Consider the following 16,841-nt stretch of genomic DNA (forward strand, 5'->3'; position numbering starts at 1 on the left):
CTGCTTACCTATTGTCCTATAGCCCATCCCAGCCTTGTGCAGATCTACAATTTTGTCCCTGGTGTCCTTAGGTCTTTGGACTTGGTCATGGTGGACTGCAATTGAATATGCATAGGTGCAATTAATGCAGAGTGCAGAGTAGGAGGGCTTTTTAACCCCTTCCTGACACGAGCTGTACTAGTACTGCTCTGCAGGAGGTGCGTGCCCACAAACAGCAGTACTAGTATGGCAGCACGATTGCGTGGCAGTGGCAGTTCAGCGATCTGATGTAATACAGTGATGTCCCATCCTGATGTAAAATAGTTTAAAAAAAAAAACATTTTACGAAGTGTAAAAATGTTTTAAAAAATCCCTAAATAAAGAAAAATATGTATTTTTCCAATAAATACATTTATGTAAAAAAAAAAAGTACACAAATTTGGTATCGCCGCATCCGTAACAACCCGCTCTATAAGACTGTCCCACTAGTTAACCCCTTCAATGAACACTGTAAAAACAAGGCAAAAAACAATGCTTTGTCATCATACCACCGAACAAAAAGTGAGATAAAAAAGACAGATGTAAATAAAAATGGTACCGCTGAAAACGTTATCTTGAGTCGCCATACAGCTCCATCAGCAGAAAAATAAAAAAGTTATAGTGCTCAGAATAAAGCGATGCATAAATAATAATTTTTTCTCTAAAATAGTTTTTATTGTGTAAAAGTGCCAAAACATAAAAATATATAAATGAGGTATCGCTGTATTCGTACTGACCCGAAGAATAAAGCGGTCTTACCAATTTTACCACACGCGGAACAGTATTAAAAAAAAAAAAAAAATTCTTGAATTGCTGGTTTTTGTTCATTCTGTCTTTCAAAATTCAGAATAGAAATCGATCAAAAAATGTTATGTGCCCAAAAATCATACCAATAAAAACATCAGCTCTTCCCGTAAAAAACAAGTCCTCACATGATTCTCAACCAAAATCTGAAAAAATTATAACTCTCAAAATATTGTCATGCAAAAACTAGTTTTCGCAATAAAAAGCAACTTTTAGTGTGTGACAGCAGCCAATAATAAAAACCCGATATAAATCTGGTATCGCTGTAATTGCACCGACTGAAAGAATAAATTCGCCTAATCACTTATACTGCACGAGGAACAGCGTAAAAAAATAAATGAAACCAATTCTTCACATGTTGTAGATTTTTTTTCATTCTGCATCCCAAAGATCGCAGTAAGGCTCAGGGCACATTTATCCTGCGCTGGAGCGCTTACATTGGGGTTACCGTGTAAATCTCTGAAATGCGTGATTCAGACAGAACCCCTGGTGGAAAATTCCCTATAATGAGGCAGATGGAATCACTGTTTGCGCTGTCTGACCTGTGATTCGGTGGTGTCTGTCTTTTTAGAATTGCATAAAAGTGCCGTTGGTCACAGTTTTGTGCATTTCTGAAAAGAAGGACACCGCTGAACAGAGGCCAGAGGGAGTCCAGAGTAACTCTGCTGCCTCTTTATAGTGAATGGATCCCTCGGGGGTTTCATCTGTGACGTCACTCGGATATTTAGATGGAAACCGCAAAGTAATTAGTCAGAGCGCCAGATAAATGTGATCCCAGACATTATGTAAAATGTTCCTAATAAAAAGCTTCAACTCAATCCACAAAAAAAGCAAGTCACCCCTCAGGTCTGTCATCTGTTAACCCTCCGTCAGGGGCAATATGTTTCATAACGAGTTTAGGGGCATTGCGCCTGTCCGGCACAGGCTAGAAAATTGGCTATATTTTCCTTTTTTAAAAATTGCAATGCTCTAAAAGTGATCAGTTACCTTAATAGGAATGTAATAAATGAGAATACACATAATCAGGTGGAAAAAAAATGTTTAATAACCAGAAAAGTAATATGTTTCTATGTCTTGAGCATCCTCCTCACTCTCTCCATCTTGATCTGTATCAGACACATCTGGACATTCTTCCACATCATGTTCTGAATCAATGTCACTTTCTTCCCCTAAATCTTCTTACTGTAAGGGGTCTGTCTCATCATCAAGCAGTATATTTTGCACTTGCTCAACATGAAGGGCATTTGACAAGTCAAATATTCTCCTCGCCATTTCATAAGAAAAGCTGAAGCAAGAGAGAGAATATGTGTTAGGGCGCAATGTGCCTGAGAAGCACACTCTTATTTCTAACAACACCTTCTATGACAAATCCACAAATTTAGCACTAGCTATTCATAAAACAAGCTAAAAAAACAATTGGGATGAATAAAAACAGCAAATTCTAACCGTCAAAGGTGTGACGCGTTCAGGGGCAATGAGCCGGAGAAGCCAAAACACTGATATCTGATCTCCTGCAGCTCTGCAGCACAAGAGGCTTCTCAGGTTTTACACAGCTTTTAAAGTTAGGAAGGTACTGGGAGGAGGGTGTTTCCCAGACAAACCACTGAAAATAGAGAAATGAAACTAACTGAGCTGCGCCTGTTATGATCCCAGTGGTAGAGGATCTCTGATATTCCGGCAAGATAGCAAAAACATAAATACTGCTCTAGGGAGGTGGAAACTGGGCTAACCGCATACCTGATCCTAACACACACAACTAGAAGCAGCCGGTGAACGTGCCTACGTTGGTTCTAGACGTTTCGAGCCAGCCGGAGAACTGACTACCCCTAGAGGGAAAATAAGACCTCACTTGCCTCCAGAGAAATTGAACCCCAAAGATATAGAAAGCCCCCAACAAATAATAACGGTGAGGCAAGAGGAAAACACAAACGTAGAGATGAACTAGATTCAGCAAAGTGAGGCCCACTAGTCTAGATAGACAGAAAATAGATAGTGGACTATGCGGTCAGCAGAAAACCCTACAAAAACATCCACGCTGAACATTCAAGAACCCCCACACCGACTGACGGTGCGGAGGGAGAATATCAGCCCCCTAGAGCTTCCAGCGAGCCAGAAAATCAAATATTAAGCAAGCTGGACAAAGACACTGAAAAATGCAAACGATCCAAATTATACAAAACGGACTTAGCTTTTCTTGCATGAGACAGACTGAAAGGAATCCGGAGGAGACCATATAGGTCTGGATACAATGATGCCAGGCAAGAGACTGAGTCCGGAGGAGACTTAAATAGGGAACACCCGCTGCTTAACGACACAGCTGGAGCTCAGGCCTGCAACAAGACATGCCTAACACAATACCGTTAGTGACCACCAGAGGGAGCCCAGAAACACAGTTCACAACAGTACCCCCCCCCTTGAGGAGGGGTCACCGAACCCTCACCAAGACCCCCAGGGCGATCAGGATGAGCAGCGTGAAAGGCATGAACCAAATCAGCCGCATGAACATCAGAGGCGACAACCCAGGAATTATCCTCCTGACCATAGCCTTTCCACTTAACTAAATACTGGAGTTTCCGTCTAGAGATACGAGAATCCAGAATCTTCTCCACCACGTACTCCAACTCGCCCTCAACCAAAACCGGGGCAGGAGGCTCAACAGCAGGAACCATAGGCACCACGTACCGCCGCAACAAGGACCTATGGAACACATTATGAATAGCAAATGACGCTGGAAGGTCCAAGCGAAAAGACACCGGGTTAAGGATTTCCAAAATCTTATAAGGACCGATAAAGCGAGGCTTGAACTTAGGAGAGGAGACTTTCAAAGGAACATGCCGAGAAGACAACCAAACCAAATCCCCAACACGAAGTCGGGGACCCACACCGCTGCGGTGGTTGGCAAAACGCTGGGCCTTGTCTTGTGACAATTTCAAATTGTCCACCACATGGTTCCAAATCCGCTGCAACCTATCCACCACAGAATCAACCCCAGGACAGTCAGAAGGTTCAACCTGGCCCGAGGAGAAACGAGGATGAAAACCAGAGTTGCAGAAAAAGGGTGAAACCAAAGTGGCAGAACTAGCCCGATTATTAAGGGCAAACTCGGCCAGTGGCAAAAAGGTAACCCAGTCGTCCTGATCAGCAGAAACAAAACATCTCAAATACGTCTCCAACGTCTGATTAGTTCGCTCGGTCTGGCCATTAGTCTGAGGATGAAAAGCCGACGAAAAAGACAAATCAATACCCATCTTAGCACAAAAGGATCGCCAGAATCTGGACACAAACTGGGATCCTCTGTCAGACACAATATTCTCAGGGATGCCGTGCAAACGAACCACATTCTGAAAGAACAAAGGGACCAAATCAGAGGAGGAAGGCAACTTAGGCAAGGGCACCAAATGGACCATTTTAGAAAAACGATCGCACACCACCCAGAAGACAGACATCTTCCGAGATACCGGAAGATCCAAAATGAAATCCATGGAAATGTGCGTCCAAGGCCTCTTCGGGATAGGCAAGGGCAAAAGCAACCCGCTGGCACGAGAACAGCAAGGCTTAGCCCGAGCACAAATCCCACAGGACTGCACAAAAGAACGCACATCCCGCGACAAGGAAGGCCACCAAAAGGACCTAGCCACCAAATCTCTGGTACCGAAAATCCCAGGATGTCCCGCCAACACTGAAGAATAAACCTCAGAAATAACTCTGCTGGTCCATCTGTCAGGGACAAACAGTCTCTCTGGTGGGCAACAATCAGGCCTATCAGCCTGAAATTTCTGCAGCACTCGTCGCAAATCTGGGGAAATGGCAGACAAAATCACTCCCTCTCTGAGAATACCAGCCGGCTCCGAGACTCCCGGAGAGTCAGGCACAAAACTCCTAGAAAGTGCATCAGCCTTCACGTTCTTCGAACCAGGCAGGTACGAGACCACAAAGTCAAAACGGGAGAAAAACAACGACCAACGAGCCTGTCTAGGATTCAGGCGCTTGGCAGACTCGAGGTAAATCAGATTTTTGTGATCAGTCAAGACCACCACACGATGTCTAGCTCCCTCGAGCCAATGTCGCTACTCCTCAAATTCCCACTTCATAGCCAACAACTCCCGATTACCAACATCATAGTTCCGCTCAGCAGGCGAAAATTTTCTTGAAAAGAAGGCGCATGGCTTCATCACGGAGCCATCAGAACTTTTTTGCGACAAAACAGCCCCTGCACCAATCTCAGAAGCATCAACTTCAACCTGGAAGGGAAGAGAGACATCCGGCTGGCACAAGACTGGCACTGAAGTAAACCGACGCTTCAGCTCCCGAAAGGCCTCCACGGCCGCAGGAGACCAATTAGCAACATCAGAACCCTTCTTGGTCATATCCGTCAAAGGTTTAACCACGCTGGAAAAATTAGCGATAAAACGACGGTAAAAATTAGCAAAGCCCAAGAACTTCTGCAGGCTCTTAACAGACGTGGGCTGAGTCCAGTCATGAATGGCACGGACCTTGACTGGGTCCATCTCCACAGTAGAAGGGGAAAAAATAAAACCCAAAAAAGAAACCTTCTGTACCCCAAAGATACATTTTGAGCCCTTCACAAATAGAGCATTCTCCCGCAGAACCTGAAACACCATCCTGACCTGGTTCACATGGGACTCCCAATCATCAGAAAAAAACAAAATATCATCCAGATAAATAATCATAAATTTATCCAGATATTTCCGGAAGATGTCATGCATGAAGGACTGAAACACAGAAGGGGCATTCGATAATCCAAAAGGCATCACCAGGTACTCAAAATGACCCTCGGGCGTATTAAATGCCGTTTTCCATTCATCTCCCTGCTTTATGCGCACAAGGTTATACGCACCACGAAGATCTATCTTGTTGAACCAACTGGATCCCTTAATCCGAGCAAACAAATCAGACAACAATGGCAAAGGATACTGAAATTTAACCGTGATCTTATTCAGAAGACGATAATCTATACAAGGTCTCAAAGACCCATCTTTCTTGCCCACAAAAAAGAATCCTGCACCAAGAGGAGAAGAGGATGGGCGAATATGTCCCTTCTTCAAAGACTCCTTTATATAACTCCGCATCGCGGCATGCTCTGGCACAGATAAATTAAAGAGTCGTCCCTTAGGAAACTTACTACCAGGAATCAAATCTATAGCACAATCACAGTCCCTATGAGGAGGAAGGGCACTGGACCTGGCCTCATTAAATACATCCTGAAAGTCTGACAAAAACTCAGGGATCTCAGAAGGAGTAGAAGAAGCAATAGACACCAATGGAGAATCGCCATGAATCCCCTGACACCCCCAACTAGACACAGTCATAGATTTCCAATCTAAAACTGGATTATGGGCCTGTAACCATGGCAGACCCAAAACGACAACATCATGCATTTTATGCAGTACCAGAAAACGAATCACCTCCTGATGTACAGGAGTCATGCACATGGTCACTTGCGTCCAATACTGAGGTTTATTCTCTGCCAATGGCGTAGAATCAATTCCTCTAAGAGGAATAGGATTTTCCAAAGGCTTCAGGACAAAACCGCAGCGCTTGGCAAACGACAAATCCATCAGACTTAAAGCAGCACCAGAATCCACAAAAGCCATAACTGAGTAAGAAGATAATGAACAAATTAAAGTCACAGACAAAATAAACTTAGGCTGAAAAGTACCAATGGCGACAGGATTAACAATTTTTTTTAAGCGTTTAGAGCATGCTGAGATAACATGTGTAGAATCACCACAGTAGAAACACAACCCATTTTGACGTCTATGATTTTGTCGCTCGACTCTGGTCAGAATTCTGTCACATTGCATAGAATCAGGTGACCGTTCAGACAGCACCGTCGAAGGATTAACAGATTTGCGCTCCCGCAAACGTCGATCAATTTGAATGGCCAGAGCCATTGAATCATTCAGACCTGTAGGGATAGGAAACCCCACCATCACATCTTTAATGGCTTCAGAAAGACCATTTCTGAAATTTGCGGCCAGTGCACACTCATTCCATTGAGTAAGCACGGACCATTTCCGAAATTTTTGACAATATACCTCAGCTTCCTCCTGACCCTGAGAGATAGCCAGCAACATCTTTTCAGCCTGATTTTCAAGATTAGGCTCCTCATAAAGCAAACCAAGTGCCAGGAAAAATGCATCAACATTCACCAATGCAGGATCTCCTGGCGCCAGAGAGAAGGCCCAATCTTGAGGGTCGCCGCGCAAGAAGGAAATAACAATCTTAACTTGCTGAGCGGAATCACCAGAGGAACGAGGTTTCAGAGACAGAAACAATTTGCAATTATTCCTAAAATTCAGGAACTTAGATCTATCTCCAAAAAACGGCTCAGGAATAGGTATTTTTGGTTCAGACATAGGGCTATGGATAACAAAATCCTGAATGCTTTGCACCCTAGCAGCAAGCTGATCCACACTAGAAGTCAGAGTCTGGACATTCATATCTGCAGCAGAGTTCCAGCCACTCAGAGAAAAAGGGGATGGAAGAAGCTAGGCAAACTGCAGCAACAAAAAAACCAAAAACTCAGAACTTCTTTTTAATCCCGCTTCTGCGATGCAATAAACATTTTCTTTTGGCCTGGCATACTGTTATTATCCCAGTGGTAGAGGATCTCTGATATTCCGGCAAGATAGCAAAAACATAAATACTGCTCTAGGGAGGTGGAAACTGGGCTAACCGCATAACTGATCCTAACACACACAACTAGAAGCAGCCGGTGAACGTGCCTACGTTGGTTCTAGACGTCTCGAGCCACCCGGAGAACTGACTACCCCTAGAGGGAAAATAAGACCTCACTTGCCTCCAGAGAAATTGAACCCCAAAGATATAGAAAGCCCCCAACAAATAATAACGGTGAGGCAAGAGGAAAACACAAACGTAGAGATGAACTAGATTCAGCAAAGTGAGGCCCACTAGTCTAGATAGACAGAAAATAGATAGTGGACTATGCGGTCAGCAGAAAACCCTACAAAAACATCCACGCTGAACATTCAAGAACCCCCACACCGACTGACGGTGCGGAGGGAGAATATCAGCCCCCTAGAGCTTCCAGCGAGCCAGAAAATCAAATATTAAGCAAGCTGGACAAAGACACTGAAAAATGCAAACGATCCAAATTATACAAAACGGACTTAGCTTTTCTTGCATGAGACAGACTGAAAGGAATCCGGAGGAGACCATATAGGTCTGGATACAATGATGCCAGGCAAGAGACTGAGTCCGGAGGAGACTTAAATAGGGAACACCCGCTGCTTAACGACACAGCTGGAGCTCAGGCCTGCAACAAGACATGCCTAACACAATACCGTTAGTGACCACCAGAGGGAGCCCAGAAACACAGTTCACAACATGCGCCTGTCAGATCAGTTGCCCCTGACAGAGGGTTAATGGTAATATAGGAGTCTACCACGTTACTGGTAGCACAAGGGCTCTGGAAAAGCGAAATTACTCCTCACCCTCCAAACAAAATTCAGCAAATTCTCCACTCTCAAATCCAATCCCCGTCCCCCCCCCCTTCTGAGCCTCAGTGTGCCTAAACAATATTTAGCGCCCATATGTTTGGCATTTCTGTAGTGATGAGAGCCCACATAATTTACAGGTGCGTGTCTCCAGAAGCATGAGCTGGGCATAATGTACTGGTGACTGCAAGGTATTGGTCACTACTTTGGCAGTTTGCAATTTTCACTCAGCAATATCCACTGCTGCCTGTTTCTGGAAAACACACATGGAGTCAAAATCGTCACTACATCTGTAGATAAATTCCCAAAGGGTTCTAACTTCCAAAATGCGGTCCCTTCTGGTGGGTTGTGCTGTTCCGGCAATTCAGAATCTCTGCCAATGTAAGATGGCACCCTCAAACAAGTGCAGCAAAATCTGCACTGTAATATGGCGCTACTTCCCTTCTGAGTTTTGCACTGTGCCTCAAAAGTAGTTTTCGACCACATATGGGGGGTATCGGCGTACTCAGGAGAAATGGCACAAGAAACTTTGGGGTCTATTTTCTCCTTTTGCCCTTGTGAAAATGCAAAATTTGTAGATAAAAAAGATTTTTGTCGGAAAAATTTGATTTTTTATTTTCACGGCTTAGCATTATAAACTTCTGTGAGGCACCTGTGGGTTCAAGGTGCTCAATACACATCTAGATAAGGTCCCAAAGGGGTCTAGTTTCCAAAATGGTGTGATTTGTGTTGGGTTTCCACTGTTTAGGCTCATCAGGGGTTCTTTACGCGACATGGTGTCCGCTAATTATTCCATCGAATTTTGCATTCAAAAAGTCAAATGGCGCTCCTTCCCTTCCGAGCACTGCCGTACGCCCAAACCGTAGTATTCCCCCACATATGGGATATCAGCGTACTCAGGAAAAATTGTACAACAAATTACATGGAGCAATTTCTCTGGTTACCCTTATGAAAATGCAAAATTTAAAGATAAATAGATTCATTTGTGAATAATGTGATTTTTTTTTATTTTCATGGCTTAACGTTATAAACTTCTGTGAAGCACCTGTGGGTTCAAGGTGCTCAATACACATCTAGATAGGTTCCCTAAGGGGTTTAGTTTCCAAAATGGTGTCACTTGTTGGAGTTTCCAATGTTTAGGCCCATCAGAGACTCTCAAAACATGACATGGCGTCCGCTAATCATGCCAGCAAATTTTACATTCAAAAAGTGAAAGCTCCTTCCCTTCCAAGCCCTGCCATGTACCCAAACAGTAGATTTCTCCCATATATGGGTTATCGACATGCTCAGGAGAAATTGCACAACATAATGTATGGTCCATTTTTTCCCTGTTACCCTTGCAAAAGTAAAAAAAATAGGTCTAAAGGAAAAATTTTGTTTAAGAAAAGTAAATGTTTATTTTTTTCTTCCACATTCCAAAAATTTGGGTTAATAAACTTCTTGAATGTGGTTTTGAGCACCTTTAGGGTGCAGTTTTTAGAATGGTGTCATTTTTGGGTATTTTCTGTCATATGGACCCCTCGAAGTCACTTCAAATGTGAGGTGGTCCTTAAAAAAAATGGTTTTGCAAATTTTGTTGTAAAAATGAGAAATCGCTGGTCAATTTTTAACCCTTATAACTTCCTAACAAAAACAAAAATATGTTTCCAAAATTGTGCTGATGTAAAGTAGAGATGTGGGAAATATTATTTATTAACTTTATTTATGTGCGATATGACTCTTGATTTAAGATATAACACAAGTCATATATCAATGAAATTTTACCACTATAAAGTACAATATTTCATGAGTTCAAGAGAAAACAATCTCAAAATAACCGGTATCCATTGAAGCGTTCCAGAATTATGACCTCATAAAGTGACATTGGTCAGAATTGTAAACATTGGCCTGCTCAGGAAGGTGAAAACAGGCTTCGGGGTGAAGGGGTTAAAGAAAAACCAACAGGTCTGTGATAGCCAGAATTCTTGCTGGTTGGTGATCAAATACTTATTTCATGCAGTAAAATGCAATTTAATTATTTAAAAGTCATACAATGTTATTTTCTGATTTTTATTTGTAGATTCTGTCTCTCACAGTTAAAGTGTACCTACGATAAAAATTACAGACCTCTCCATTTTTTGTAGCTGGGAAAAGTTTCAAAATTGGCAGTGTATGAAATATTAATTTTCCCCAATGTTTAAGACAGTTAGCTCAGATTAAAAAAAAAACATAAAAGGTCATGCCAGATATTGTGAACCAAACAGTATCCATGCTGCAATGTGGCCTTATACACACCTGACAAATAGAAAACATTGGCCACGAGTTGTTGGTGGCCTCCTGACTAATGTTGGAGTAGATAAGGATCCAGAGTAGGATTTTATTTACCGGATACTTTATCTGAGAGAGATAAGCCACCACCAAAGGATTCTAGCAATGGCTTACCTTTCTTCCTGATGATAGCTATATCTCAAGTGTGCCATTTAATGCGTGGGGCCAGCCTTAAGGCTCTTTTACAAGGACTCATAAAAGTTCATAAGGACTCTTGTTTCCCATCATTAGCCAGTGTGGATATGCCACCAATCAGATGACAAGCGATCCATTGTGCTGCTAACCTGTCCTGCAGATATGGACCCTAATAACACACAATAAAGGGGCACAAGAAAAACAAAGACAGACACTCTCAATACTAGAAATGAGCAGTCTTTTTCGTCATTCACAGAAGGGCGGCACTAACAAATTGAGGCCATAAGTAATGGGGTGACAACCCTACATGCGTATTCAGTAAGGGAACATTATACCTTTGTGATTTAGAATTGGTGCAAAGTTTTCAGGGTCACCTCTAGATCCTGGCTGGACTTGTATATCCATCAATAAACAGCAGTACATGTCGCCCATTTACTCCTAGTGTGAAAAATAGGACAGTTTTTCCATAAGCCAGCGACACGGAGTTCTATAGATATACATGGGGCACATACACTGAATGTAATAGGGAGGGTCCACCTCTACCTATATCATTAAAAACGAGATCTGTTTTTCTTCTTATCACAGGCCATCGGGTGCATGCAGCTGCATTCTGGGAAGCTCATCTGGAGTCATTTCCATGGAAGGGCCACTCAGAAGAAAAACTTTACTCAAAGAAGGGAAAAAGCCCACGGTAAAGTCATGTGAACATGTAGCGGCAATGCCTCAATTATCCAGTGCTCTAGAGCCTTTCAGATAGCGGTATTAGACACACAGTTGCTTCTCACAAAATTAGAATATCATCAAAAAGTTAATTTATTTTAAGTTCTTCAATACAAAAAGTGAAACTCATATTATATAGAGTCATTACAAACCGTGATCTATTTCAAGTGTTTATTTCTGTTAATGTTGATGATTTTGGCTTACAGTGAATGAAAACCCAGAAGTCATTATCTCAGTAAAATAGAATAATTAACAAAAAACACCTGCATAGGCTTCCTAAGCGTTTAAAAAGGTTCCATAGTCTGTTTCAGTAGGCTCCACAATCATGGGGAAGACGGCTGACTTGACAGATGTCCAGAAGTTAGTCACTGACACACTCCACAAGGAGGGTAAGCCACAATAAGTCATTGCTAAAGAAGCTGGCTGTTCACAGAGTGCTGTATCCAAGCATATTAACCCCTTAACGACTGCCGATACGCCTTTTAACGGCGGCAATTAAGGGTACTCGTGCCTCGGCGCCGCTTTTTAACAGCGCTGATAGGTAAGTGTATAGCCCCCCCAGTTGGAATTTCTCTGGGGTCTCAGCTACTGAGGGTAGCCGAGACCCCAGAGAACATGATTTGGGTCGGTATTTACCAACCCCATTGTTGCAATTGCCGTTATTAACTAAATAACAGCGACTGCAAAAAATTAAAAAAAAGTCTGATATCCCATTTAATTTCTCTCTCCTCTGATGTGATCGCACATCAGAGGAGAGAGAAATAGGGTCCCCGATCCTCTCCCCCGGTACCTCCGATGTCCCTGCAACCCCCCTGTGAAGTCCCCCAGGCCACCGGCGTCTTGCTAAGGGAAGAAAATGGCAGGCGCATGCCCAGTGCACCCGCAGAGGTCTGCCAGCTGGCACCCGGGAACAATAGGAAATTTTTCGTGTTGGTTCATTTTGATCACTGTGATAGACCCTAACAAAGTGATCAAAATAAAAAAAATAGTAATTAAAACCCCCTTTTATCACCCACTTAGTCAGGTAAAAATAATGAAATAAAAAATATATATATTTTTCCATTAGGGTTAGAGTTAGGCTTAAAGTTAGGGTTGGGGTTGGGCTAAGGCTAGGGTTGTGGTTATGGTTGGGATTAGGGTTAGGTTTGGGGTTATGGTTAGGGTTGGGATTAGGGGTGTGTTGGGGTTAGGGTTGAAGTTAGAACTGGGGGGTTCCACTGTTTAGGTACATCAGGGGGTCTCCAAACGAATCATGGCACCACCATTGATTCCAGACAATTTTGCATTCAAAAAGTCAAACCGTGCTCCCTCCCTTCTGAGCCCTGCCATGCACCAAAACAGTGGCTTTCCCCCACATACAGGGTATTGGCGTACTCAGGAGAAATTGCACAACAGATTTTGTGGTCCTTCTTCTCCTGATATCCTTGTGAAAATAAAAAAATCGGTTCCAAAGAAAAAAAATTTGGAAAAAAAAAAAGGAAAATGTTCATTTTTTTCTTTCCACATAGCTTTAGTTCTCGTGAAGCTCCTGAAGAGTTAATAAACTTCTTGAATATGGTTTTGAGCACCTTGAGGGGTGCAGTTTTTAGAATTGTGTCACTTTTGGGTCTTTTATGTTTTATTGACCCCCCAAAGTCACTTCAAATGTGAGGTGGTCCCTAAAAAATTGCTTTTGTAAATTTTGTTAGAAAAATGAGAAATCGCTGGTCAAATTTTAACCCTAATAACGTTCTAACAAAAAAAAATGTTTCTAAAATTGTGCTGATGTAAAGTAGACATGTGGGAAATGTTATTTATTAACTGTTTTGTGTGATATGACTGTCTGATTTAAGGGTACAAAAATTAAAAACGTTTGAAAATCGCAAAATTTTCCAAGTTTTTGCCAAATTTCCGTTTTGGTCATAAATAAATGCAAATTATATCAAAGAAATGTTACCATCAACATGAAGTACAATATGTCACGATAAAAAATTATCAGAATCAGTGGGATACGTTGAAGCGTTCCAGAGCTATAACTTCATAAAGTGACAGTGGTTAGAATTGTAAAAATTGGCTTGGTCATTTAGTACCAAATAATGAAAGTTGAGTGGAAGGAATATGTGTGGTAGAAAAAGGTGCACAAGAAACAAGGATAACAGCAGCCTTGAAGAAAAGGCCATTCAAAAATGTGGGGGTGACTCAAAACAGTGGACTGCTGCTAGAGTTATTGCTTCAAGATCCACCACACACAGACGTATCCAGGACCTGGGCTACAAGTGTCGCATTCCTTGTGTCAAGTCACTCATGACCAATAGACAACACCAGAAGCGTCTTACCTGGGCCAAGGAGAAAAAGAACTGCACAATTGTCAGTGGTCCAAGGTGTTGTGTTCAGATGAAAGTAAATTTTGCATTTAATTTGGAAATAGTGGAGGAAGAGTGGAGAGGCCACAATCCAAGCTGCTGGAGGTCTAGTGTGAAGTTTCCATAATCAGTGATGGTTTGGGGGAGCCATGTCATCTGCTGGTGTAGGTCCACTGTGTTTTATCAATAGCCACTTATAGCGTTTTTAAGCATGGTACATAAATAATTATAGATAATTAGTACCCATAGATAGGACCATCATACAACCTATCATCAAATATGAAACATAAACACACTAGAGAAAACGATATTAGGTCAAAAAGTAGAATATAAAAATTAATCAGTTATTCATTAAAAATTAAAAATTGACAACCAGTGAATGGAGACAATATATAGAACAAAAACAGCTGAGTGTCATGAAACAATAGCAGGAGGCGAGTATACAGGAGGTCCGAATCAACAACCTTATCATAAAAGGAACAAAGTCCTGTAACAAAACGCTCCGGGATCGCCTTTGCTGGGGTCAAAGGTCACGTGGTTTGTGCATTGAACTCTGAGGCGACAGCAGGTTTCCAAGTTGACTGACCTAAGGTCAGGTTTATTAAAGTGAAAGCAAATACAGAAAACAAAACATAAAAATAAATCCTAGCCTGTCCGGCGCTAACTAAACAAATACGTTGCTACCTAACAACTGGGGGGGCTTCTCCCTCCCAGCTAACATTACACAGATCATGAGCACAGCTCTTACTCACGTTTGTCTCACACAGACAGGCATTCTGTGTGCCCCAGGCTGACGCTGAAAACCCCCAGCTGGTCATCCTTTATTCCTACACTTATTAACCCCTGAGTATCCTGAAAATACTGAGCGGCCTAATTCACATAGGACAAGTACCTGGGCGAGATATACCTGCCCCCGACTACCAGACCGACATAACTCTTACATATCCTCCCCCCCTGCTCAGACCACTCAGGTCGAGCAAGAATACTCTCGAAACAGTGTACACGGGACAGGGCATCAGCGTTCCCCATCTGCACCCCGGGGCGGTGCTCCACCGTGAAAGAGTAAGCCTGCAGGGCAAGGAACCACCGGGTTACCCGACTATTACGGTCCTTGTGGAGGTGCATCCACTTGAGAGGGGCATGGTCCGTGACCAGCCTAAACTTCCTACCTGCCAGGTAATATTTGAGGGAGTCGAGAGCCCATTTGATGGCTAGGCACTCTTTTTCAACCACGGCATACCTCTGCTCATGTACATTCAGTTTCCGACTGAGGTAGAGGACCGGGTGTTCGACTCCGTCCCTTACCTGGGAAAGTACATCTCCGACACCAGTATCAGAAGCATCAGTTTGCACCACAAACTCGCTGCTGAAATCAGGAGTCACTAGTACGGGCTGAGAGCACAAAGCCCGTTTCAGACTGTGGAAGGCCTCTTCAGCCGCTGAGGTCCATTTTACCATGACGGAATCCCTCCCTTTGGTAAGATCCGTCAAGGGGGTAGCCATGGCCGCACAGTTGGGTATGAACCGGCGATAATAGCCGGCAATGCCCAGGAAAGCTTGAACTTGTTTCTTGTTCACTGGTTGCGGCCAGCCCTGAATTGCCTGTATTTTGTCAATCTGGGGTTTAACCACTCCTCTGCCAATCACGTAGCCCAAGTATCGGGCTTCTTCAAGGCCGATGTAACATTTCTTGGGATTCGCCGTTAAGCCTGCGTCTCTAAGGTCATCAATCACCGCCTGTACCTTCCGGAGGTGAGCTTCCCAGTCCGTGCTGTAAATTATGATGTCGTCTAGGTAGGCAGAAGCGTACTGCCTGTGGGGCCTCAAGACTCGATCCATCAATCTCTGGAACGTTGCTGGGGCTCCGTGAAGTCCAAACGGCATGTAGATATACTGGAACAGCCCTTCCGGTGTAGCAAATGCCGTCTTCTCTCTGGCCGCCTCGGCCAGAGGGATCTGCCAGTACCCCTTTGTTAGATCCAGGGTCGTAATGTATCGGGCTTTACCAAGCCGGTCGATCAACTCATCGACCCGGGGCATAGGGTACGCATCAAATTTAGAAACCGCATTCAGTTTCCTAAAGTCATTGCAAAACCGTATAGAGCCATCCGGCTTAGGTATCAACACGATTGGACTGGACCAGGCGCTGTGCGACTCTTCAATGACTCCTAATTCCAACATTGCCTTCACCTCCCGGGAGACGGCTTCACGGCGTGCTTCCGGAATCCGGTATGGCTTCACATGAACTGTGACACCAGGCTCTGTGACAATCTCATGTTTCACTAGCCTAGTCTGGCCAGGTTTTTCCGAGAAAAACTGTTGGTTCTGTAACAAAAACTGCTTAACCTCAGATTTTTGTCGTTCAGAGAGAGTCTCGGCAATCTGCACCTCCGTTACGGTCGGTGAGCAAACCGGACGGGGCAGATCCGCTGTTAGGGCAGCGCGGTCTTTCCAGGGTTTTATCAGATTCACATGATAAATCTGTTCTGGTTTTCTCTTACCAGGCTGGTGCACTTTATAGTTCACTTCACCAACTCGTTCCACAACCTCAAAGGGGCCCTGCCATTTCGCCAGAAATTTACTATCCACCGTAGGGATTAGGATCAACACCCTATCCCCGGGTGCAAACGTACGGACCTTGGCGCCTCTATCATAACTTAGCCTCTGGGCTCCCTGGGCCTGTAACATATGTTCCCTAACAATGGGCATGACAGCAGCAATACGGTCCTGCATTTGCGTTACATGGTCTATCACCGTTTTAAAGGGAGTGACTTGACCTTCCCAGGTTTCTTTTGCGACGTCCAACAGTCCACGGGGACGACGGGCGTATAATAGCTCGAAAGGCGAGAATCCTGTGGAAGACTGGGGAACTTCCCTAATGGCAAACAGCAAATAGGGTAACAAGTAATCCCAGTTCTTCCCATCTTTGTCTATCGCCTTCCGGAGCATCTGTTTTAAGGTTTTATTGAACCGCTCAATCAACCCATCTGTTTGAGGGTGATAGACAGATGTACGCAACGGATCTATTTGTAAG

The 16,841-nt window shown here is 43.5% G+C and overlaps 1 protein-coding gene across 33 annotated transcripts in view; it reads left to right on the forward strand.

Moving 5' to 3' along the window:
- The window catches only part of RALGPS1 (Ral GEF with PH domain and SH3 binding motif 1), a 1,054,187-nt gene that overhangs the window by 963,951 nt on the left and 73,395 nt on the right, over positions 1-16,841 (forward strand). For all 33 annotated transcript variants that reach the window (XM_077284283.1, XM_077284266.1, XM_077284294.1 and 30 more), the window contains one exon: positions 11,331-11,436. In XM_077284283.1, the coding sequence (XP_077140398.1) occupies positions 11,331-11,436 (106 nt within the window). The remainder of the gene's footprint in view (positions 1-11,330; positions 11,437-16,841) is intronic.

The sequence above is a fragment of the Ranitomeya variabilis genome, chromosome 2 (assembly GCF_051348905.1).
Source record: "Ranitomeya variabilis isolate aRanVar5 chromosome 2, aRanVar5.hap1, whole genome shotgun sequence".
In the NCBI taxonomy this organism is placed as follows: domain Eukaryota; kingdom Metazoa; phylum Chordata; class Amphibia; order Anura; family Dendrobatidae; genus Ranitomeya; species Ranitomeya variabilis.